Source organism: Oncorhynchus gorbuscha, linkage group LG03 (genome assembly GCF_021184085.1).
Source record: "Oncorhynchus gorbuscha isolate QuinsamMale2020 ecotype Even-year linkage group LG03, OgorEven_v1.0, whole genome shotgun sequence".
Taxonomy (NCBI): domain Eukaryota; kingdom Metazoa; phylum Chordata; class Actinopteri; order Salmoniformes; family Salmonidae; genus Oncorhynchus; species Oncorhynchus gorbuscha.
In genome coordinates, this window is record NC_060175.1 from 94,295,662 (window position 1) to 94,320,051 (window position 24,390).

Genomic DNA, 24,390 nt, shown 5'->3' on the forward strand with positions numbered 1-24,390 from the left:
TTCTGTGTACGCATTAATTCATATTTCTAACTCCACCCGGCGAAGTAGGAGGTTCGAGCCCTTTTTTCTCCTGTTGCCATGATGAATCATGTTATCTGCATTCCATTGATGAGGGCTTTTTTTTATCTCCCGATGCACGTGCTTTATTCAGGGTTAACTTAACTCAAAGTTGATTGAACTAAGTTCTAAAAAATTTCCATCAACATGTTAAATGTGCAACCAGAAGGAAAACAATTCTAGATAACTTGTACTCCACACACAGAGACGCGTACAAAGCTCTCACTCGCCCTCCATTTGGTAAATCCGACCACAACTCTATCCTCCTGATTCCTGCTTACAAGCAAAAATTAAAGCAGGAAGAACCAGTGACTCGGGTATATAAAAAAAAGTGGTCAGATGAAGCAGATACTAAACTACAGGACTGTTTCGCTATCATAGACTGGAACATGTTCCGGAATTCTTCCGATGGCATTGAGGAGTACACCACATCAGTCACTGGCTTTATCAATAAGTGCATCGAGGACGTTGTCCCCACAGTGACTACGTACATACCCCAACCAGAAGCCATGGATTACAGGCAACATTCACACTGAGCTAAAGGGTAGAGCTGCCCCTTTCAAGGTGCGGGACTCTAACCCGGAAGCTTACAAGAAATCCTGCTATGCCCTGTGAAGAACCATCAAACAGGCAAAGCGTCAATACAGGGCTAAGATTAAATCATACTACACCGGCTCCGACGTTCGTCTTATGTGGCAGGGCTTGCAAACTATTACAGACTACAAAGCGAAGCACAGCCGCGAGCTTCCCAGTGACACAAGCCCAGACAAACTAAATCACTTCTATGCTCGCTTTGAGGCAAGCAACACTGAGGCATGCATGAGAGCATCCGCTGTTCCGGATGGCTGTGTGATCACGCTCTCCGTAGCCGACGTGAGTAAGACCTTTAAACAGGTCAACATACACAAGGCTGCGGGGCCAGATGAATTACCAGGACGTGTGTTCCGGGCATGTGCTGACCAACTTGCAGGTGGTACAAGATGTTTCAAGCAGACCACCATGTCCCTGTGCCCAAGAACACAAAGGCAACCTGCTTAAATGACTACAGACCTGTAGCACTCACGTCCTTAGCCATGAAGTGCTTTGAAAGGTTGGTAATGGCTCACATCAACACCATTATCCTAGAAACCCTAGACCCACTCCAATTTGCATACCGACCAAACAGATCCACAGATGATGCAATCTCTATTGCACTCCACACTGCCCTTTCCCACCTGGACAAAAGGAACACTTATGTGAGAATGCTATTCATTGACTACAGCTCAGCGTTCAACACTATAGTACCCTCAAAGCTCATCACAAAGCTAAGGATCCTGGGACTAAACACCTCCCTCTGCAACTGGATCCTGGACTTCCTGACCGGCTTCCCCCAGGTGGTGAGGGTAGGTAGCAACACATCTGCCACGCTGATCCTCAACACTGGAGCTCCCCAGGGGTGCGTGCTCAGTCCCCTCCTGTACTCCCTGTTTACCCATGACTGTATGGCCAGTTTGCAGATGACACAACAGTGGTAGGCCTGATCACCGACAATGATGAGACAGCCTATAGGGAGGAAGTCAGAGACCTGGCCGTGTGGTGCCAGAATAACAACCTATCCCTCAACGTAACCAAGACTAAGGAGATGATTGTGGACTACAGGAAAAGGAGCACCGAGCACGCCCCCATTCTCATCGACGGGGCTGTAGTGGAGCAGGTTGAGAGCTTCAAGTTCCTTGGTGTTCACATTAACAACAAACTAGAATGGTCAAAACACACCAAGACAGTCATGAAGAGGGCACGACAAAGCCTATCCCCCCTCAGGAAACTAAAAAGATTTGAAATGGGTCCTGAGATCCTCAAAAGGTTCTACAGCTGCCACATCGAGAGCATGGTTGCATCACTGCCTGGTACGGCAATTGCTCGGCCTCTGACCGCAAGGCACTACAGAGGGTAGTGCGTACGGCCCAGTACATCACTGGGGCTAAGCTGCCCGCCATCCAGGACTTCTACACCAGGCAGTGTCAGAGGAAGGCCCTAAAAATTGTCAAAGACCCCATTCACCCCAGTCATAGACTGTTCTCTCTACTACTGCATGGCAAGCGGTACCGGAGTGCCAAGTCTAGGACAAAAAGGCTTCACAACAGTTTTTAACCCCAAGCCATAAGACTCCTGAACAGGTAATCAAATGGTTACCCGGACTATTTGCATTGTGTGCCTCCCCCCATCCCCTCTTTTTACCCTGCTGCTACTCTCTGTTTATCATATATGCATAGTCACTTTAACTATACATTCATGTACATACTACCTCAATTGGGCCGACCAACCAATGCCCCGCATATTGGCTAACCGGGCTATCTGCATTGTGTCCCACCCACCACCCCTTGTCAATCCCTCTTTTAGCTACTGCTACTCTCTGTTCATCATATATTTATAGTGACTTTAACCTTATCTAAAAGGTACATACTACCTCAATCAGCCTGACTAAGCGGTGTCTGTATGTAGCCTCCCTACTGTATATAGCCTGTCTTTTTACTGTTGTTTTATTTCTTTACCTACCTATTGTTCACCTAATACCTTTTTTGCATTATTGGTTAGAGCCTGTAAGTAAGCATTTCACTGTAATGTCTACTACACCAGTTGTATTCGGCCACGTGACAAATAAACTTTGATTTGATTGATTTCAATTTATCATCTGTTCTAAAGCCGAAAACTCTTGAGTTTGACAGCCTAGAGTTAGTCAACCTAGAGTTCAGGTTTAAACTCAGAGTTTGTTAACCCTGCTTTCTGAAACAGAGCCCTGGTAAAATAGAAGCAATTATGATTGTGTTCGAGAAAAGAAATATATAGATCCATGAATAACAACGTACTGAACGCAGCCCAGGTAGCGGTACATCTAACCACCACCCATTCTCCCGGATCGCCCGCCCAGTCGCCACCCCCTATGTGTAACGCGCACGGAGGACGGTTGCTTGTTTGTGGAGTTTAAACGAAACAGGGTCCGCGACCGTAGCTTTGTCGTTAGTTTGAGAAGTTTAGGACAAATGTAGTTCGCTTGCCACACTGTTCTAACCAGCGAGAGATGCTTTGTTGTTTTACTGTACTACCATCCCGTCCCAGCGCTTTTAGCCACGTTTTATCATATTTTAACCCCTGCGTCATGGTTTCGTAGGATGGAAGTAGACGACGTGTCGGTTAGAGAGCAACTTTTCCACAACAAAGTGCGAGAGATTTTTGTAAGTACGCTAATGCTCTTTGTTTATAAACCTCAACACAAAAATAATTTCAGCGAGATATTAATCCGTGGTGCATTTCGGGAAGTGGCTGTATTATGTTCATAAAAGTTTGCATACTGATAGTGATTTCGTTTCTTCCTCTACTGAAGTTCTGTGGTTACTGTAGCCTATAACTTATTACAAGGGAATCCCTTTACAGGGGTGTGTGGCTGGTCATTGGGCCTCCATCCATATGCATTTCTGTATGTTTCTTCTTGTAAAGCCTTGGCTGTAGACTTATCATGGTTGTGTGTAATGCGAGCCATGCATAACTTATAGTTGTATAGATATGTAATGATTTTACCTGAACTGTTGCCACCTGGTTCAACCACATTGACTTCTTTATGGGATGTTACGCTGGGTTGTGTTCAGTAGGGCACACTGCAGCAAAACGTTTTGCAACATTAAATGTATATCTGCATTCTATTTGGAGAAGTTTTGGTAGTACCTCTTTCACTCAGTTTTAAAACGTTTTGTCCTTACTAAATACAACACTGTATAGATGGCACAGAACAGCTCCTGCTGAACTTCAGACCTGATTACTATTGCTTCAACAGGGCACATCGAGATGACCCTTAACCCCACAACGCACAGCAGTTCTCATGTAGACCTAGCTACAGCAGAGCACGCCTTGTTCCATGAGCCAAAAAGATAACAGCACTGTACTTTAAAGACCACATCTAATCTTGCGTTTTGTAGGCTTATTCTGTGAGTCAGAAATGACGACAACGTTGCAGAATGCCAAGACCCTCATGATGTGAAATTGTATTTCAGTATCTAGACTAGAGAGGTCGACTGATGTCTTTTCAACGCCGATACCGATTATTGGAGGACCAAAAAAAGCCGATACCGATTAATCGGCCCATTTAAAAACAAAAAATATATACATATATTTGTAATAATGACAATTACAACAATACTGAATGAACACTTATTTGAACTTTTAACTTTAATTTAGTCTGAAATAAATAATGAAACCTGTTCAATTTGTTTTTGCATTATTTAAACCAAAGTGTTGGAGAGGAAAGTAAAAGTTAAATATGTACCATGTAAAAAAGCTAACGTTTAAGTTCCTTGCTCAGAACATGTGAAAGCTGGTGGTTCCTTTTAACATGAGTCTTCAATATTCCCAGGTAAGAAGTTTTAGGTTGTAGTTATTATAGATCTATTTCTCTCTACCATTTGTATTTCAAATACCTTTAACTATTGGATGTTCTAATAGGTAATTTAGTATTGCCAGCCTAATCTCGGGAGTTGATAGGCTTGAAGTCATAAACAGCGCAATGCTTGAAACACAGTGAAGAGCTGCTGGCAAATGCAGGAAAGGGCTGTTTGAATGAATGCTTAAGAGTCTGCTGCTGCCTACCACCTCTGTCAGACTGCTCTATCAAATCATAAACTTAATTATAATATAATAAACACAGAAATATGAGCCTTAGGTCATTAATATGGTCAAATCCGGAAACTATCATTTTGAAAACAAAACGTTTATTCTTTCGGTGAAATACGGAACTGTTCCATATTTTATCTAACCGGTGGCATCCCTAAGTCTAAATATTGCTGTTACATTGTACAACCTTCAATGTTATGTCATAATTATGTACAATTCTGGCAAATTACGGTCTTTGTTAGGAAGAAATGGTCTTCACACAGTTCGCAACGAGCCAGGCGGCCCAAACTGTTGCATATACCCTGACTCTGCTTGCACAGAATGCAAGAGAAGTGACACAATTTCCCTAGTTAAAATAAATTAACGTTAGCCGGCAATATTAACTAAATATGCAGGTTTAAAAATACATTATTGTGTATTGATTTTAAGAAAGGCATTGATGTTTATGGTTGGGTACACATTGGTGCAACGATAGTGCTTTTTTTCGCGAATGCGCTTGTTAAATCACCCGTTTGGCGAAGTAGGCTGTGATTCAATGATAAATGAACAGGCACCACATCAATTATATGCTACGCAGGACAAACTAGATAAACTAGTAATATCATCAACCATGTGTAGTTAACTAGTGATTATGTTAAGATTGTTTTTTATAAGATAAGTTTAATGCTAGCTAGCACCTTACCTTAGCTCCTTGCTGCACTCGCATAACAGACTGCCACGCAGTCTCCTCGTGGAGTGCAATGTAATCGGCCGTGATCGGTGTCCAAAAATGCAGATTACCGATTGTTATGAGAACTTGAAATCGGCCCTAATTAATCGTCCATTCTGATTTATCGGTCGACCTCTAATCTAGACATACTCCATATGTTACAGCAGACTATAATGGGTAGAATTATACAAAGATGAGGTGTGTATCATGTATGGTTCACGGTCATATGGTCTTATGGGTCCTTAAAATTTCATCACGACAACAAAAATATGGTTGATACAAATGTGAAACGCCCCAGCCCCCCCCGCCCCCTCCCAAAAATAATAATATTTTTTTGAATATGTGAGAATTGCCAGAACAATCTGAGATGCCAAAAACACTTTCGGGCTACGCTGGTGTGGAATCGCCCAGTAGGCTTAATACTAAAAATATGCTTCAATGCCCAAAGCTTATCTTGACATTGTCCCTTTCACCTAGGCCTAATTCTTCTCAAGTACCCCGGGCCTTGCTTAACCTTTTAGCTACCATACAGTCCTAAGCTTATTTCTTCACTGTTTGTTCTCTCTCTCACACATGGTGTAATCATTTGACCTCTGGTCATTAAAGGGGCTTTAGCCTTAGCTTATCATCATTGATCCTGATACAAGCCCCTCTCATCTTGCTACCTTGAAAATGACTTGGTAGTTAACGTTTCAGTAATCTTGTGACGTCATCCTTCCAAAGTGTATCAGAGACCAGAAGATGTTCTGTTCCACATCAGTATTGATCTGTTATTCAACTTCCTCTCGGTAATGGAAAATATTTGGACTATTATTATAAGGACATGCAGACTTTTCATGTTCCATACCATTTGTTGATTGTTTTTGGCTGTTGCGCATCAATTAGATTTATCCTCTTGTTCCACTTGTAAACTTAGCATTGTACAAACTCTTCAATTTGTTGGCATGAAAGCTGCTTTGAAAGCGAGGTAGCTGCAGCTTTTATTTTTACTCTGCCGCTGGCTCCATCTGTACAGAATGGGTTTTTACTGACGCTTCCATCTGTACAGAATGGGTTTTTACTCTGCCGCTGGCTCCATCTGTACAGAATGGGTTTTTACTGACGCTGTCTCCATCTGTACAGAATGGGTTTTTACTGACGCTGTCTCCATCTGTACAGAATGGGTTTTTACTGATGCTGTCTCCATCTGTACAGAATGGGTTTTTACTCTGCCGCTGTCTCCATCTGTACAGAATGGGTTTTTACTGACGCTGTCTCCATCTGTACAGAATGGGTTTTTACTCCTCCATCTGTACAGAATGGGTTTTTACCATCTGTACAGAATGGGTTTTTACTCTGTCTCCATCTGTACAGAATGGGTTTTTACTCTGACGCTGGCTCCATCTGTACAGAATGGGTTTTTACTCTGACGCTGGCTCCATCTGTACAGAATGGGTTTTTCCATCTGTACAGAATGGGTTTTTACTCTGACGCTGGCTCCATCTGTACAGAATGGGTTTTTACTCTGCGCTGGCTCCATCTGTGGGTTTTTACAGAATGGGTTTTTACTGGCTCCATCTGTACAGAATGGGTTTTTACTCTGCCGCTGGCTCCATCTGTACAGAATGGGTTTTTACTCTGCCGCTGGCTCCATCTGTACAGAATGGGTTTTTACTCTGCTGTACAGAATGGGTTTTACTCTGCCGCTCCATCTGTGGCTCCATCTGTACAGAATGGGTTTTTACTCTGCCGCTGGCTCCATCTGTACAGAATGGGTTTTTACTCTGTGGCTCCATCTGTACAGAATGGGTTTTACTCTGACGCTGGCTCCATCTGTACAGAATCCATCTGTCCATCTGTAGAATGGGTTTTTACTCTGACGCTGGCTCCATCTGTACAGAATGGGTTTTTACTCCATCTGTACAGAATGGGTTTTTACTCTGATGCTGGCTCCATCTGTACAGAATGGGTTTTTACTCTGACGCTCCATCTGTACAGAATTTTTACTCTGGGCTCCATCTTACAGAATGGGTTTTTACTCTGACGCTGGCTCCATCTGTACAGAATGGGTTTTTACTCTGCCGCTGGCTCCATCTGTACAGAATGGGTTTTTACTCTGACCCGCTGGCTCCATCTGTACAGAATGGGTTTTTACTCTGACGCTGGCTCCATCTGTACAGAATGGGTTTTTACTCTGCCGCTGGCTCCATCTGTACAGAATGGGTTTTTACTCTGCCGCTGGCTCCATCTGTACAATGTTGCGCCCACTTTCTGCACCGCTTTCAATACAAAAGCCCATCATTTGGCTGTTAAACCCAAATTGAACCCTCTTGAAACTCCATCTCCTTGTTCTCAAATGCCTGGCCAACCCTGGCAGTGCCTTCAACACAAGCTCAGGCAGGCAGAGACCTTGGCCGTTAGACACACTCTAAACTCTAGCTCCTCGGCCTATTCTCAACAACCAGGTTCATGTTGGGGCAGTAAGTGAGCAGTAGAACACCATGCATGAAAGGGTTTATTCATTTTAAGTTTGCCCAACTGTCCACCACCACAGAAGCCCAGCCTCCGGCCGTTAAAACCCCTTCTAAGCCCAGCTCCTTGTTTAGAACTGCCTGGACAGAAAGCCCAGCCTCCGGCCGTTAAAACCTCTTCTAAGCCCAGCTCATTATTTAGAACTGCCTGGACTACCTACCGGTACTTTCTCTTTGTGGGATATAGCAGGCTTATTGCGAACACAGCACATTGAACGATTTCCTCCACAGTTTGTTGGCTAATTTTGATGCTGAGCATTTGTAGCGTCATTGTTTTGTTGCGACATGCATTTGACATTTTGCGGTACCAGGCTAGCTATACGTCACGATTGGTAAGAATTTCTCAACAAACCTACAAAACCATAGGCTACTTGGCGTATGCGTAATGTAAGGAACAGTGAATGGGAATGATTGTCACCAGTCATGTCTGTAGAGAAGGCATTGTTTTGTGTTGCATTCAGTTCATGTTGGGGAAAACAAAACATTGTAGACAGTCTCAGATACCTGTCCTGTTAGCTGGAATCTATTGTCCAAGTGCTAATTTGTCACTGTTGGGGACATCAGCCCAACCAGGCTATAGTGTTGGATCTATTCTCACTGCCTCAATGAGAAACAATCCTGCAATGGCAGCGATTTTTAGGAACTTCACTGTGGTTAGGGCCCAGTTGTTAATATGGGTGATACAACCACTGGTTTTCCCCAAATCTCATTGTTGCCATCCTAGAAAGAGGGACAGGGAGATCGCCTGTCCCACCCATGGATTGGAGGAGGAACCCCACTTTGTCACTGTACTATATGTCCTCCTCTTGTTGTTCAATGTACTTTGTATGTCCGAGGAATGTAGTGTCTAGGCATTGACATGAAGGTGGGTGCGTGTGCAGATGTGTTTTCCTCTCCTTAAATGTTATTCTACAGTGAAGAATAGAACAAGAAGTTGTTGACCTTCTACTGCAGTGAAATAATGCCCTAGAAACGTGATCATATGTATTGAACAAATAGGCCTACAATTGAATAAGAGGAATTCTATCATATTTCATTGGATTGACTGTCAAAGGTACCATTTTATTTATTTCACAAGGACAAGATGTGCTTGGGCAAGCATTATTCAATCTACAGGAAACAGTCTTTTTCCAGGCAGTGGTAGCCATTTTGTCACATTTCTGCCACTCTCTCAGGATGAGGTAACTTTCTTTCTCAACTATTGTTTTCTGCAGTTAATGTCACCTCAGGGTGAACTCCTGAATCCTGCCACCATCACCTCTCTTCCTCTGGGCTGGGGAGAGGATGTTTGTCTAGGCCTTACATGTTGTGTTTTATGTGTGTCCTTGGTTGTCTCTCTGAATAGTCCCAGTTAACTCAGCATTTCCTCCAACACCAATGGCGAAACATTAATCTCTCACCACATCCTGTGATTTTAGAGTTGAAGCTCTGTGAGTATAGTTGTGAACAGTTGACCACTGATTTAGTTTCAAGAGGCACATTCTCAGATTTTTACCCCAGATAACCAGGCCCGGCAGACAGCTATTAGACTGTATCCGATTAAATGGGATTAATCAATGTTCAGTTGGTCAAGGAGTCCGTTCTCTTACAGAAGACAATATCCCTAGATTCATTGAGGCTGGCTGTATATTGACCCAAATAGGGGTTTAAGGTCTGTCTAGTTGCACACTTCCTTCCCGTCCTAACCTGATCCCAGTCCCCCACTCTCACCCTGTTTCTCCCGCTCTCTTCATCTGGCTAAGCTGGTATATCTAATCTGCAGACTCCATCTGTTTCTCTTGGCCTAATGGCCTTGTCTTGCATGTCTCTGTCACCATGTCACTATACAGGCTGGGTCATTTCAAAACCCACCGCACCGTTGACAGTGGATAGTAATGCATTGTGATGGAAGAAACAAATCCTAGCTTATTGTGACCTGAAACGGTTTACTTCAAAACATTGACTGGGTGAGGCTTCCTGAGTCCAACCCACTCATCTTGACTAGATAGCTAGTTGCACAACTGTGCCAGTCAGAAAGGAGAACAACCAGACTATCTATCCTCCTCTGTTATCCTGTCTATCCTCCTCTGTTATCCTGTCTATCCTCCTCTGTTATCCTGTCTATCCTCCTCTGTTATCCTGTCTAGCCCCCTGTTATCCTGTCTAGCCCCCTGTTATCCTGTCTAGCCCCCTGTTATCCTGTCTAGCCCCCTGTTACCCTGTCCAGCCAGCTGTTACCCTGTCCAGCCAGCTATATCCTGTCTATCCTCCTCTGTTATCTAGCCCCCTGTTACCCTGTCCAGCCAGCTATATCCTGTCTATCCTCCTCTGTTATCTAGCCCCCTGTTATCCTGTCCAGCCAGCTGTTATCCTGTCCAGCCAGCTGTATCCTGTCTATCCTCCTCTGTTATCTAGCCCCCTGTTATCCTATCCAGCCAGCTGTATCCTGTCTATCCTCCTCTGTTATCTAGCCCCCTGTTATCCTGTCCAGTCAGCTGTATCCTGTCTATCCTCCTCTGTTATCTAGCCCCCTGTTATCCTATCCAGCCAGCTATATCCTGTCTATCCTCCTCTGTTATCTAGCCCCCTGTTATCCTGTCCAGCCAGCTGTATCCTGTCTGTCCTCCTCTGTTATCTAGCCCCCTGTTATCCTGTCCAGCCAGCTATATCCTGTCTATCCTCCTCTGTTGTCTGGCCAGCTGTTATCCTGTCTGGCCAGCTGTTATCCTGTCTGGCCAGCTGTTATCCTGTCTGGCCAGCTGTTATCCTGTCTGGCCAGCTGTTATCCTGTCTGGCCAGCTGTTATCCTGTCTGGCCAGCTGTTATCCTGTCTATCCTCCTGTTATAATAATAATAATATATGCCATTTAGCAGACGCTTTTATCCAAAGCCTGTCTATCCTCCTGTTATCCTGTCTAGCCTCCTGTTATCCTGTCTAGCCTCCTGTTATCCTGTCTAGCCTCCTGTTATCCTGTCTAGCCAGCTGTTATCCTGTCTAGCCTCCTGTTATCCTGTCTGGCCTCCTGTTCTCTAAATTCCAGGGTTATTACTGTTGTGATTTTCTTTAGTTTTTCTTATTAGTTAAGATTTCTATTTGAAATTCAGTTTCATTTTTTTTAGATCATATTGACTATTAATTTTTTTATTTATTTAAAGTTTGCTAAAAAAAAGATACTACTTCTGTTTTTATATGTATTTTTAGGGGATGAAGTAACCTATGCTTGGGAGGCTAGGAGCCATGTATGTATATGTTCTGGGATGTCACTTCTTGCCATTGTGGAGCAGTATTGCATAAAGTGATGGGTCAGGTTATAGATTAGGTTTGAAGGTAGACTCAGCGAGGTGATGTAGATGTAAACGATAGTAGTGGGTCGATTTCAGCAGCAACCAGGAGTGTTGATGCGTGAGGCTAAACTTCTCTGCTGTTTTGGTCCTGTAGCTACAGCTACCACTTGTAGCACAGCGCAGTGACTGTGTGAGAGGTATTGCATGGCGCTCATGTCAATATCTGCTGTGCTGCTGGTGGAAATATCATCTTGCTGAGTCTGACTTGATCATTTAACGGTATCTCCATGTGACCTGTCAGAAGGATGAAAATCCCATTTGAAAAAAAGCTTGAAAACCCCATTTGATTTTTGTCCTAAATTTAGAATAAAGACACTTAACATAATCTGTGATGGATTTTAGTTAGTTTTGGAGTCAAAGATAATAGTTAGTATTTCAGTTTACTAAATATTTTATTCATTTAGTTGTAATTTTATTTTCAGTTTACTATAATAACCTTGGTACAGTCCTAAAGTATGTCTCCACACTCAAGGACCCCCAACCTTGTCAAGCTTCTTCGATAATCACTTTCACAGCAATTCATGTCAGCCATGAGTACAGCTCCTAGTGATGATGACCAACATAACAGGGTCCTGTGTGGATCAGTTGGTAGAGCATGGCGCTTGTAATGCCAGGGTTGTGGGTTCGATTCCCACTGGGGGCCAGTATGGAAAAGTATACACTTTGGATAAGAGCGTAGACCTGCTAAATGACTCAAATGTAAATCAAGATTATAATCAACTGTCAGAGAGTCTGAGTTTAAACCAAATGACCTAGGTGACTTGATCTGTTGTAATGTGCTGATCTGAAGATATTATCTCAACATTTACCTGATATTTATTTAGACTTTTTTTTAGAATTGATTTATTTCACCTTTATTTAACCAGGTAGGCAAGTTGAGAACAAGTTCTCATTTACAATTGTGACCTGGCCAAGATAAAGCAAAGCAGTTCGACACATACAACAACATAGAGTTACACATGGAGTAAAACAAACATAAAGTCAATAATACAGTAGAAACAAGTCTATATACAATGTGAGCAGGTGAGATAAGGCAAATAAAGGCCATGGTGGCAAAGTAAATACAATATAGCAAGTAAAACACTGGAATGGTTGATTTGCAGTGGAAGAATGTACAAAGTAGAGATTAAAATAATGGGGAATGGCTCCTAGACTGAGGTTGGGATTATTGAACTGAGCTGCATATTTTCCAAGAAAACAAAAGATGTCTTTCAAGTAAAATCCTGGTGATATGCAATGATCTGTATTAGCCTAATCTTTTGGTATTTTGTTTATTTCCTCTGTCAAGATCTGTGTTCTCCTCTTCACCTGCCTCTACATACTGTCCTACCTCATCCTCACCCATTTCAAGAAGAATGCAGACTATATCACCACTGGTGAGTATGGAAGTCTGCTTGCCTGGCTGAAATGACTTGAGAGATTATGTTAAACACATCCATCCATCAAACCAAACTAACAGTCCGTTAGAGGAAATGGAAGCTGTTGAAAAACCTCTAGATGACATTTTCTTTCTGGAAGGTTCTTGTGGTGTTATGTTTATGGAGACCACACCATCCCTTGTGTGCACAGCAGAAACCTATTGTTCAGACCTCTTAGACTGTATTTTACACAAGCAGTCAGATTCTGATTATTGGAATTGATCTTCTGACCAATCAGACTAGCTCTGAAAAATATCTGATGTAATTGGTCAAAAGACAAATTAGATGGAAAAAACTATTAGAATTGGGCTGCCTGTGTAAACAGCCTTGGATGTAGATTTAGTGAAATCAGTTCATTGGTTTCTTTGAGTTAGTCTATTGTAAGGGCTGCTAGAATACTGTACATTGTCTTGCTCTAGGACGTCCACAAGCCTCAGGACTCGCCTGAAGGCAGTACCAGTTAAAAAAATTAATGGAAGTATGTATGGAAGTTGTTTACCCCCCCCAAAAGGGAGCATTAAATATGTGTAGAATGTATTTTATACGTTTCCTGATCTTTCTTATATCTCTCAGATATAGGACAGACACTTCAAAACAAACTTCCACATAGTTCCCCCAAAATGTATGTTATTCAATGCATTTCTATGTGCAAATGGCAGTAAGGCCATATCAATGTTCCAGTAAATATTTTTTGACAAAACAAATTGTCTCCCTATATTAAAAAGAACAAGCTATGAACAAAAAATACTGACGTTTTGGTACAGCCAACTAGCACAAAAATAATATTGTGATATTGTCAAAATAATACGATACATTGTCAAAACTAATATCTCTGGGCCTCCTGAGTGGTGCAGCAGTCTAAGGCACTGCATTGCATGCAGTGAAAGAGGTGTTACTCTAGCACTGCACGCTGACCGGGTCGCCAGGTGTACGGTGTTTCCTCCCACACATTGGTGAGGCTGACTTCTGGGTTAGTGAGCAGTGTGTCAAGAAGCAGTGTGGCTTGACGGGGACGTGTTTCGGAGGACGCATGGCTCTTGACTTCGCCTCTCCTGAGTTCGCACGGGAGTTGCAGCGATGGGACCAGACTGTAACTACCAATTGGATATCACGAAACTGGAGTAAACGAAGTAATATCTCAACATTTAACTGTACAGACCCCCCCATCAGTAATTGAATGTGTGTTGTACAGGTTGATAGGGAAACATGCAAATGTGGAGGGGTAGCAGCTATCTATCTGGGCCTATAGGGGCCTTGGCCAGAACACACATGGCCCTACACTGCTGCAGGAGGTTGTTATGGAAACACCTCAGGCTTGTGGGTCAGCTGGGTGAGGGGTGGGACGAATGTTCTTTTTAAGATAAACTTGTACCCTGTCCTTTCCAAGTATGACCATTTTATAATTGAATGTGTGTTATGTTGCTCTCAAGTGAACACAAAGTGTGGATGTGCAAATGCAATTGGTTATGTGGCTTTATGTAATCACTCCAATAAGGTGTGGTTATAGAAAACAGCTGTAGCACCTCCCTACGTCTGTATCCATATCCTTCTGGCAGAGGTTTGGTAGTGGGCCAGCCCACAGCCTACTCAGCCAGTGTGCTTATTGGGTTTTGGAAAGGTGGACAGCTGAACCTGCTCTGCATTAGCAATACAGTGTTTTTGAATTCAATGAATGTCCTCAGCAGTCAGTCAACACCACCAGCAGAACGTTTGTGCCTCACAGCTTGAATAGTGGGGTGTTGATGGTCTGAATCAATTGAGATGCTACTAACTGGTTTGTCTTGCACTCAGACTGTGTTTTTTCAAACTCTTCTGTTCCTCTTCTTGACTCATACAGGCATACCAGAGATGTTTGTTCTTTGGACCTCTTGAACACGGTGTACTCTGCATATCTCTGATGTTGAGGCCAACTCCTTATTTCCCCTCCATCCATTTTGATCTGTCTTACTGTTTTACCGCTCTGTTTTTAGAATCTTCCTCTCCTTTACCTCTTCCTCACCTCTACCTCTCTTTACCTCTTCCTCGCCTTTACCTCTTCCTCGCCTCTACCTCTCTTTACCTCTTCCTCGCCTCTACCTCTTTACCTCTTCCTCGCCTCTACCTCTTTACCTCTTCCTCGCCTCTACCTCTTTTACCTCTTCCTCGCCTTACCTCTTCCTACCCTCTTCCTCTTTACCTCTTCCTCGCCTCTACCTCTTTACCTCTTCCTCGCCTTTACCTCTTCCTCGCCTCTACCTCTTTACCTCTACCTCTCTTTACCTCTTCCTCGCCTCTACCTCTTTACCTCTACCTCTCTTTACCTCTTCCTCGCCTCTACCTCTTTACCTCTTCCTCGCCTCCTTTACCGCCTTCCTCTCCTCTACCTCCAGGCTCCATCAACATTCCTACCATTTCACTTCTCTTATCTGTCTAGTTGTTTGGTTTGGAGCTGTCTGTTTTCAAGGTTTCCTTCAGTTGCCAAGATGCTCATGTTCCTTTAGTCAGTACTAGGTTGCCTTACTAGCATGTTGGTATAAATGTATTACTCACTCATATGTTTTTCGCCATTTTTCAGATGACATTGAAGATGCGACCGTCAACAAAATTGCGTAAGTAAAGAGCGTAAGGCTGAACAAACTGACTTGGTAGCAGTCTGCAGCACGTTGACTCAGTCACTCACTGTGTCAGTGTGAGCAGAGCGTTTGAGCTAGTATCTCAGTCAATGTGACTAAATGGAATGACAACACCACTTGGCTGTAGTTGTATCAGTCTGCCCGGTGTAACTGTTAATGTCCTTCCTACCCTTTGTCATACCAGTTGGCACTATACTGTCCCCTTCCCTTCTCACAGAGAAGCTACAGGAAACACACACTATACTGTCTCCTTCCCTTCTCACAGAGAAGCTACAGGAAACACACACTATACTGTCCCCTTCTCACAGAGAAGCTACAGGAAACACACACTATACTGTCCCCTTCCCTTCTCACAGAGAAGCTACAGGAAACACACACTATACTGTCCCCTTCCCTTCTCACAGAGAAGCTGCAGGAAACACACACTATACTGTCCCCTTCCCTTCTCACAGAGAAGCTGCAGGAAACACACACTATACTGTCCCCTTCCCTTCTCACAGAGAAGCTGCAGGAAACACACACTATACTGTCCCCCCTCCCAGAGAAGCTTCTCACAGAGAAGCTGCAGGAAACACACACTATACTGTCCCCTTCTCATACTGTCCCCTTCTCACAGAGAAGCTGCAGGAAACACACACTATACTGTCCCCTTCTCACAGAGAAGCTACAGGAAACACACACTATACTGTCCCCTTCTCACAGAGAAGCTACAGGAAACACACACTATACTGTCCCCTTCTCACAGAGAAGCTACAGGAAATGCACACTACTGTCCGCTTCTCACAGAGAAGCTACAGGAAACACACACTATACTGTCCCCTTCTCACAGAGAAGCTACAGGAAACACACACTATACTGTCACCTTCTCACAGAGAAGCTACAGGAAACACACACTCCAAAATGCTTTATTGTCCATTTCCATGAAAATGAATTTCTACACTGTCACAAACTCTCTCCCCCTCCAGGCTGTGGCTGTGTACATTCACCCTCTCTGTGGCGGTGTGTGCTGTGCTGCTCCTCCCCATTTCCATCCTGTCCAATGAGGTGCTGCTCACCTTTCCTCACAGCTACTACATGCAGTGGCTCAATGGATCACTCATCCACGGTACTGTACCTTGTCTATACTACAACCGACACAGCATTTCATGTCTACACCACAACAACGCACTCAATCTGTACTTCTATAGCCTTCTGTTTTAAACCATATTTAAATCCTAAGTATCGATAGTCAGTGAGCTTGAAATCAATATGAACCGTTCTTGACGTTGGAAATTGTTAAATGGGACAAAACACACATCACGACAAGAGACAACCCAACACTACATAAAGGGAGACCTAAGGCAGCAACACATGACAACACATCATGGTAGCAACATGGTAGCAACATGGTAGCAGCACAAAACATGGAACTAACATTATTGGGCACAGACAACAGCACGAAGTGCAAGAAGGTGGAGACAACAATACATCACACAAAGCAGCCACAACTGTTGCCTTTGGGTTTATGGCAAATATAGTGTGGTGTTTGGAAAAGGCGAGTCATGTTATCCTTTCACAGTAATTAAACAACCAGCAGAAGTGGGTCCCATATGTTAGTTGTTGGCGTGAATAACAAGGAGCACTGTCAACTCCAACTCTACGTCACTGAACCCTGTAGCTTATTGCCACGGATCCCTACAGATGTTAGTGGACTTGACTGTATGCCCCCCAATAGTTTTACCCTATCCAGCCAGGCTGCGCCTCCTTGTGGCGGACTGTGGTACTGTTAACAGTCAGACGTACTTCACCTTTGGGCCTGTTGTTAATATTGGCTAATAGATTGTTATATCTATTTAATGGTGTTTCATAGCGTTCTAATCTGTCATGTTTTGACCATGTCTCTTCTTTCTCTCCATCAGGCTTATGGAACCTAGTGTTCCTGTTCTCCAACCTGTCCCTGGTCTTCCTCATGCCCTTCGCCTACTTCTTCACTGAGTCGGAGGGCTTCGTGGGCTGTAAGAAGGGGGTGATGGCGCGGGTGTATGAGACGGCGGTGGTGTTGCTGCTGCTCACTCTGCTGGTGCTGGGCATGGTGTGGGTGGGTGTTGCCCTGCTGAACAACACGGCCAGGGAGAGCCTCTACGGTCAGTTGATCTTTGACTTTGCTATTCATATAAGCCATTTTGCTACTGTTTGCAATGGGTATTTTGAAGAATTGAATTGGAGTCCTTTATTTCTGAGAACCATATATGAAAACCCTTTTCCTCTGGTGCCTTTTTGATATGCCATCTCAGACGTGTGGGAGTGTTACCTGCCCTACCTCTACTCTGCCATCTCTCTGTTTGGAGTGCTCCTGCTCCTGTGTAAGTAGCTGACTAACTTGTGATCAGTTGGTCATGGTCAGATATTTTTTTGTATTACATTTTAGTAATTTAGCAGACTCACTTATCCATAGCGACTTACAGGAGCGATTAGGGTTAAGTACCTTGCTCAAGGGCACATCGACAGATTTGTTTTACTTAGTTGGCTCTGGGATACGAACCAGCGACTGTTCAGTTACTGGCCCAACGCTCTTAACCGCTAGACTATTTGCCACCCTACCACTTCCTGTCTCCCTGCAGTGTGCACTCCCTTCGGGCTGTCCCGCATGTTCAGTGTCACTGGGAGCCTACTGGTCAAACCAGGGGTGAGTGACAATCCACATACTATACCCCTATATACAGACAATAACAACACTATACCATTGTTATAACTTGATGACATCCTTCCCCTGTGTTTCTTCAGCTGTTGGAGAATGTGGAGGTGGAGATGAACTGTGCTGCGTTCGAGGAGGCTTCGCTCTCCAGGAAACTCAACAGTGAGTTGACTACCGTGTGCTAGAGTTCACAGACATGATGCTCACACTACACCATGCTATTATGAGTCATCCTAGAGGAGGTGGTGTTGACCTTGCTCTGTTCCTTGTAGGCGGTAGCACGTCATGCAGAATCAGTGTAAACGTGGAGCCTTTGAGGATGCAGTTCCTCGGCGTCCAGGCCAAACGCATCGCCCTCCGTAAGACCAAGATGTGTATATAATACTACTGTGTTTTATTACCTTCTGTGGGTATTGACTGATTTAGGGCTGCAGCATACAGGGATCACTGTGGGGATACTAGGGTTGGATAGCATTCATTTGAAGATTATTATTATATAAGTACAACATTGATTTCATTCAGGCATTATAAAAAGTCCAGGAATAGCAACATTGCTCACCGGGCGACAGACCGCATTGTGTACAATGGTTCTCTGTCTCTGTCTCTCGCTCTGTCTCTGTCTCTCGCTCTGTCTCTGTCTCTCGCTCTGTCTCTGTCTCTCGCTCTGTCTCTGTCTCTCACTGTGTCTCTGTGTCTCTCTCTGTGTCTCTGTGTCTCTCTCGCTCTGTCTCTCTCTCGCTCTGCCTCTCACTCTGTCTCTGTGTCTCTCTCTGTGTCTCTGTGTCTCTCTCTGTGTCTCTGTGTCTCTCTCTGTGTCTCTGTGTCTCTGTCTCTCTCTCGCTCTGCCTCTCTCGCTCTGTCTCCCCCCCCTCCCCCCGCAGAGATGCGGAGGAGAGCATCACCATGGCAGCGGAACCTGTTCTACCCTCTGGCCATGCTCCTGCTCCTAGCTCTAACGGTGGTGTGTGTGTTGATGGTATGTTTCCACGTTCTGGAGCTCCTGTTCGACGAGACGGCCATGCCCAGAGGAATGGGGGTGAGGACTCTACCAAGGGGAATAAGGGGATGTTTGAGCTGGTAGGGGCTTTGTATGGATTATTGGCTTTTATAGCATCAATTCTAGACCACGTGCTGTTAGTCTTCTTGTAGGGCTGGGCGATATGGCCGAAAACTTATCTCGATTTAATTATTATATATATTTTTCATACGTATGAGTGAGTCCTTCAAATTAGTTGCTGACTGGTGTATAAAATCAAGCACACAGCCATGCAACCTCTATAGACAAACAATGGCAGTAGAATGGCCTTACTGAAGAGCCCAGTGATTTCAACATTGCACTGTCATAGGATGCCACCTTTCCAGTAAGTCAGTTTGTCAAATTTCTCCCCTGCTAGAGCTGCCCCAGTCAACTGTAAGTGCTGTTATTGCGAAGTGGAAACATCTAGTAGCAACAACGGCTCAGTCACGAAGTGGTAGGAACACAAGCTCATAGAACGGGACCGCCAAGTGCTGAAGTGCGTAACAATTCTGTCCTCGGTTGCAACACTCACTACCAAGTTCCAAACTGCCTCTGGAAGCAACGTCGGCACAAGATCTTCGAGAGCTTCACGAAATAGGTTTCCAAGGGTGAGCAGCCGCATACAAGCCTAAGATCACCATGCAAAATGCCAAGCATCAGCTGGAGTTGGGTAAAGCTCGTCACCATTGGACTCTGGAGCAGTGGAAACTCATTCCCTGGATTGATGAATCACGCTTCAACATCTGGCAGTCCGACGCGTGAATCTGGGTTTGGCGGATGCCAGTAGAACGCTAGTGCCAACTGTAATGTTTGGTGGATGAGGAATAATGTTCTGGGGATGTTTTTCATGGTCCGGGCTAGGCCCCTTAGTTCCAGTGAAGGGAAATGTTAATGATACAGCATACAATGACATTCTAGATGATTCTGTGCTTCCAACTTTGTGGCAACAGAAATGGTTTGTTGAGATCGGAGAAGAACTTAACTGGCCTGCACAGAGCCCTGACCTCAACCCCATCGAACATATTTGTCATGAATTGGAACGCCGACTGCGAGCCAGGTCTAATCGCCCAACCTCACTAATGCTATTGTGGCTGAATGCTGCAGGGACTTGCTTCCAATGTTCCAACATCTAGTGGAAAGCCTTCCCAGAGGAGTGGGGACTGGTATAGGGAGGACCAATTCCATATTAATGCCCATGATTTTGGAAAGAGATGTTCAACAAGCAGTTGTCCACATACTTTTGATCATGTAGTGTATGTTGAGTTCCAATTGTATATTGCCACTGTTGCTCCTGAATAGCCTGTTCTATTCTATAAGAAGTTACTGAGGACCATTATATGTTATATTGATTTAAGACGACACAAATACGAGGATTATGCGGAGGAGGGAGGGAGGGAGGGAACATTTTACAACCAATTGGCATTAACCGTGTGTTTCCTCTGCGTGATAGGACCCTCGTCTGGGGACAACTTCCTTCTCCATGTTTGGTTCTCTGGGAGCAGCAGTGCAGGTGGTCCTCATCATGTACCTGATGGTGTCGTCTGTGGTGGGCTTCTACAGCTCTCCTCTCTTCACCTTCCTGCTGCCCCACACTCAGGACACCAACCTCACACAGATCATTGGGAACTGTGTCTCTCTTCTGGTCCTCAGCTCAGCACTGCCAGTCTTCTCTCGTACTCTGGGTAAGGGCTCTCCCCTTTCCCCTGGTTTGAGTTTCTGTGTTCTTGTCTCATATGGTTGAACAAAAAGTGACGCATTGCCTACTGTTATTAGACAGAGCTTCTGGTTGCATTATCATTTCTGACCAGAGGAGGGCGTGTCTATGCAGTCAACCACTATAACCGCTGTGTGACCTTGGCCATGTTCAAGTACTGCGCTTCACAAATACACCCTCACCAGTCCGAGGATCTGAACTTTATCCATCCATGATGAGCAGTAAAGCAGTTCCAGAGCGTTGAACCTAACCACATTCTATTTGTTCTTCAGGCATCACACGGTTTGACCTGCTGGGAGACTTTGGGAGGTATAACTGGCTGGGGAACTTCCACATAGTGTTCCTGTACAACATCTTGTTCGCTGGCCTCACCTCTGCTTGCCTCATCAACACTCTCACCTGGACTGTGCAGAGAGAACTCATACGTGCCTTTGGTACTTACATCAATCAATCCAAATGTATTTCTAAAGCCTCTATATACATGAAACAGTGCTTGACAGGAAGATACGTCTCTGGACCTGTTTCCTGATTGTTCTATATGTTGGCTCTTTGTTTAGTTTTTAAAATAATAATGCTTTCATATAGCTTTCCATCTTTCCATTTAAAGGGATGTTCCACTCCAAATACAACCGTACATGATTTGTCCACTTATCTTGGCTGCAGCCGAATCCCCTCATCAGCTATTGAATATGTATTTGATTCGTCATATTGTGTTACTTTCATTATGCAGTAGAAGGTCTGTGCTAGCTGCCGATGGTCAGTGTGTTTTCAGAGTGACTGAACTGTGAGCACGCTAGCAAGGTGTTCCCTCCCAACTCTGTGCCTGGCCATGTTTCCCAATGGGCTGCTCTCCTTCCTCAGATACAATTAAATATCAGATAAAAGCCTATACAATTCTCTCAGGAAAGTGAGAGGGGAGTAGGAGTCCCCTAGGGGCCTGTAGGTCTAGCCGCTGGCCCACTCCCCAGCCCCTCACACACATGCACAGCCCCTCACACACATGCACAGCCCCTCACACACATGCACAGCCCCTCACACACATGCACAGCCCCTCACACACATGCACAGCCCCTCACACACATGCACCACAGCCTCTGCCCAACAAAAACAACAGTGTGTGTGTATATATATATATATATATATATCACACACACCCCTTACTCACAACAGATGTCATCTCTCTTTTCCCGTGACCTCCCCAACTGCTTTTGTTCTGTTTTGTGATTGATGGACTTTCTTAGCACCCAAACGTTCTTGCCCACCTACTCTATCCCTCTCTTTCCTTTGCTCACCGTCTTTCTCTCTTGCTCGTGATCTGTGTGTGTGTGTTGGCGGTAAACGTGTCGTTACACCTTTTTAACCGTATGTGTCTCCGCAGGTCTCCACAAACTACCTCTGACTGTGTCCCGCACCACCATCCCCCTCAAGCTCCTCCTGGACAATGGCCTGACAAAGATCCAGTGACTGACATTCCCTTGACCAATCAATTGTCATCTCTAACACCCGACCGGGACCTAAGCCTCCCGAAGAGCATTCCCATTGGAACAAAAGGCACCTTGTCTTCAGTCCTCCAACCTATCGGTGTCTGGATCACCAGAATGAAAAGACAGAAGTGGAGGAGTAGAAGTGCAGTTTGGCCAATGGTGCAGTAGAGCGCTGCTCACTGACTAATCCCCAATTAATACAAGTTGACCTGGGGAATCAATTTAAATCGTCTCAGACGACAATACTGGGGTTATATTGGAATCATTGTGCACAGTAATCTGAGCCAAAAAACGAGATGTTCTGGAACCAATAAAAGATTCTGGAACTGAAAAAGAGCTCTAATCTGTATCAGGGTTCTTGTTGACATTGTGACAACATACAGAGCATCCTGGATGTCCTAATGCCTTGAGAAACTCTGTGGGTTTGAGAGGTTGAGCTGGGACTGACTTACTTTACTCTTTGGACACACGTGTCAAAGCTATTTTGGAACATTACATTGTGACTGACTGACATTTCCTTTTCCTGCTCTGGGGTTCAGCGTTTGAATCGTCTCTCGCTCGCTGCCGCCTCCCCCCTCATGTTAAACCACTCTTTTTGGGCCTCACTCATCCTGTGAATCCCACTTCCATGTTTTTTAAGACGTCTGTCTAATGGTGTTGTGTTTGTTAATGAGAGGAGGATGTTTTAAAATGAGGGTTGAGGGATTACTCACTCTATTCTACATACCTTGACCTTCATATCGTGGAGGAAGAGAACGGGACAGGAAAGGGTTGTGTTCATTAGGTTACGTTTGAAAACTTTTTGCAACAGAAAGTTTGCTTTTTCTTTTCTTCCATGTGGTGCCTAATGAACACGACCCATGACTTGTTTTTAAACTCATCATTTGGAATAAGTGAATGATGCATGAAAAGATGATTTTATTTTTTAAGGAGGTTGTGTCATTGCTCGTATAATGGCATTAAAGTTTACTTTTTCTCATGGGTTTTTAACCCCCTAAAGGAGAGCTTCCTAAATGCAAAGTGACGCTCACTAGTTTTGGGTATCCTGCCTTGGACCAATCTTACTGTGAATGTTGTTAACGTTTGTTAATATTAACCTAAGTGCAATACTGGTTACTGTCCACTGCCAATTCCAGATGTTTTTTTCTGTTCAATTCATATTGGAATAGTCAATGATTGTTGTTTTTATTTGTGTCATGGTTCTCCTTTGCTGTATCAGCATGTTAAATTGTGGTAGTATTCTTTATTATTAGCTGATAGTCAGGGTTCTGTTCCGTTCATCACCAGCAGGGGGCAGGGTCTCCAAATTCACCAAACTCACCTGGCAGCCTGCTGAACGTTTACCTGAAGTTCTTTTATCCTTGATCGATGGTCAGTCATTAAAGTTGACTAATTTCACTAGCCTGGTCCCAGATCTGTTTGTGCCATCTTGCCAATTCCTTTGCCACTCATTGTCATGCTAAACAGCATTAAGATTCCATAAGAATTTGGCAAGTGAGCAGAAACAGATCTGGCACCCATCAATTCAATATATTCTTTGGGGAACACAATGTTTGAGTGGGCTGGTTACTTAGGGGTGATAATGTTAAAGTGCTACTCTTTTTATTAGTTAATCAAGGGCATTTTTTAGAACCTCTCTTTAATCTGGGAGCTGATGGACATTTTATTTTGTATTGTTTAAAAACGCTAACGTAATGAGAATGTGACCGTAGGTGTTGCTTTCAGCAATTATATATATTTTTATGTACTAGGGAGGAAAAAGGACAAATGTATTGCATTTTCCTATACATAGTCTGTAATCTGAATTGGTATGAGTAATAAGACTGTTTAGAGTGCAGTTAGATCTAGAGTACATCTATAAATCATCGGGTCTCATTGTCCAGCCCATCCCGGTTCCGGGCTGTGTGATTGCGAGTGTCGGCCCATCCTGTGCCAGTGTGTCTGTCTTCTGAGTGTCGTGTGCGTGTCTGTCCTCTGTCCCTCCACCCTTTAGTCGCCTTGCTTTAATCAGGTCCAGAACAAAGCTGTTGTATTTTGTCCTGTTTGTCATCAGAGGCCGTCCCTGACGCCGCTACAACCAAAGCCCACACACAAATCAAGAGGAGACTCTCTCGAGCGCGCTCTCCTTCACCACCACCCACCTAATCCTCTTTTTCCTCCACCAGTTTTCCTTGCATATTATTCATTTCCTCTTGGAAGGAAGAAAAATAAATCATTGTTTCTCCTTGA

The 24,390-nt window shown here is 44.2% G+C and overlaps 1 protein-coding gene across 1 annotated transcript; it reads left to right on the plus strand.

The window, feature by feature from the left end:
- The first annotated feature begins 2,916 nt into the window (after nt 1–2,916).
- On the plus strand, nt 2,917–24,390 carry LOC124032272 (limb region 1 homolog-like protein). Its single transcript, XM_046344539.1, has 13 exons — nt 2,917–3,269; nt 12,530–12,617; nt 15,214–15,247; nt 16,237–16,376; nt 17,170–17,394; nt 17,545–17,613; nt 17,872–17,936; nt 18,035–18,107; nt 18,218–18,304; nt 18,827–18,981; nt 20,414–20,645; nt 20,950–21,111; nt 22,056–24,390. Exons 1-13 carry the CDS (start codon nt 3,207–3,209, stop codon nt 22,139–22,141), a joined length of 1,479 nt encoding a protein of 492 aa, XP_046200495.1. The 5' UTR covers nt 2,917–3,206; the 3' UTR covers nt 22,142–24,390.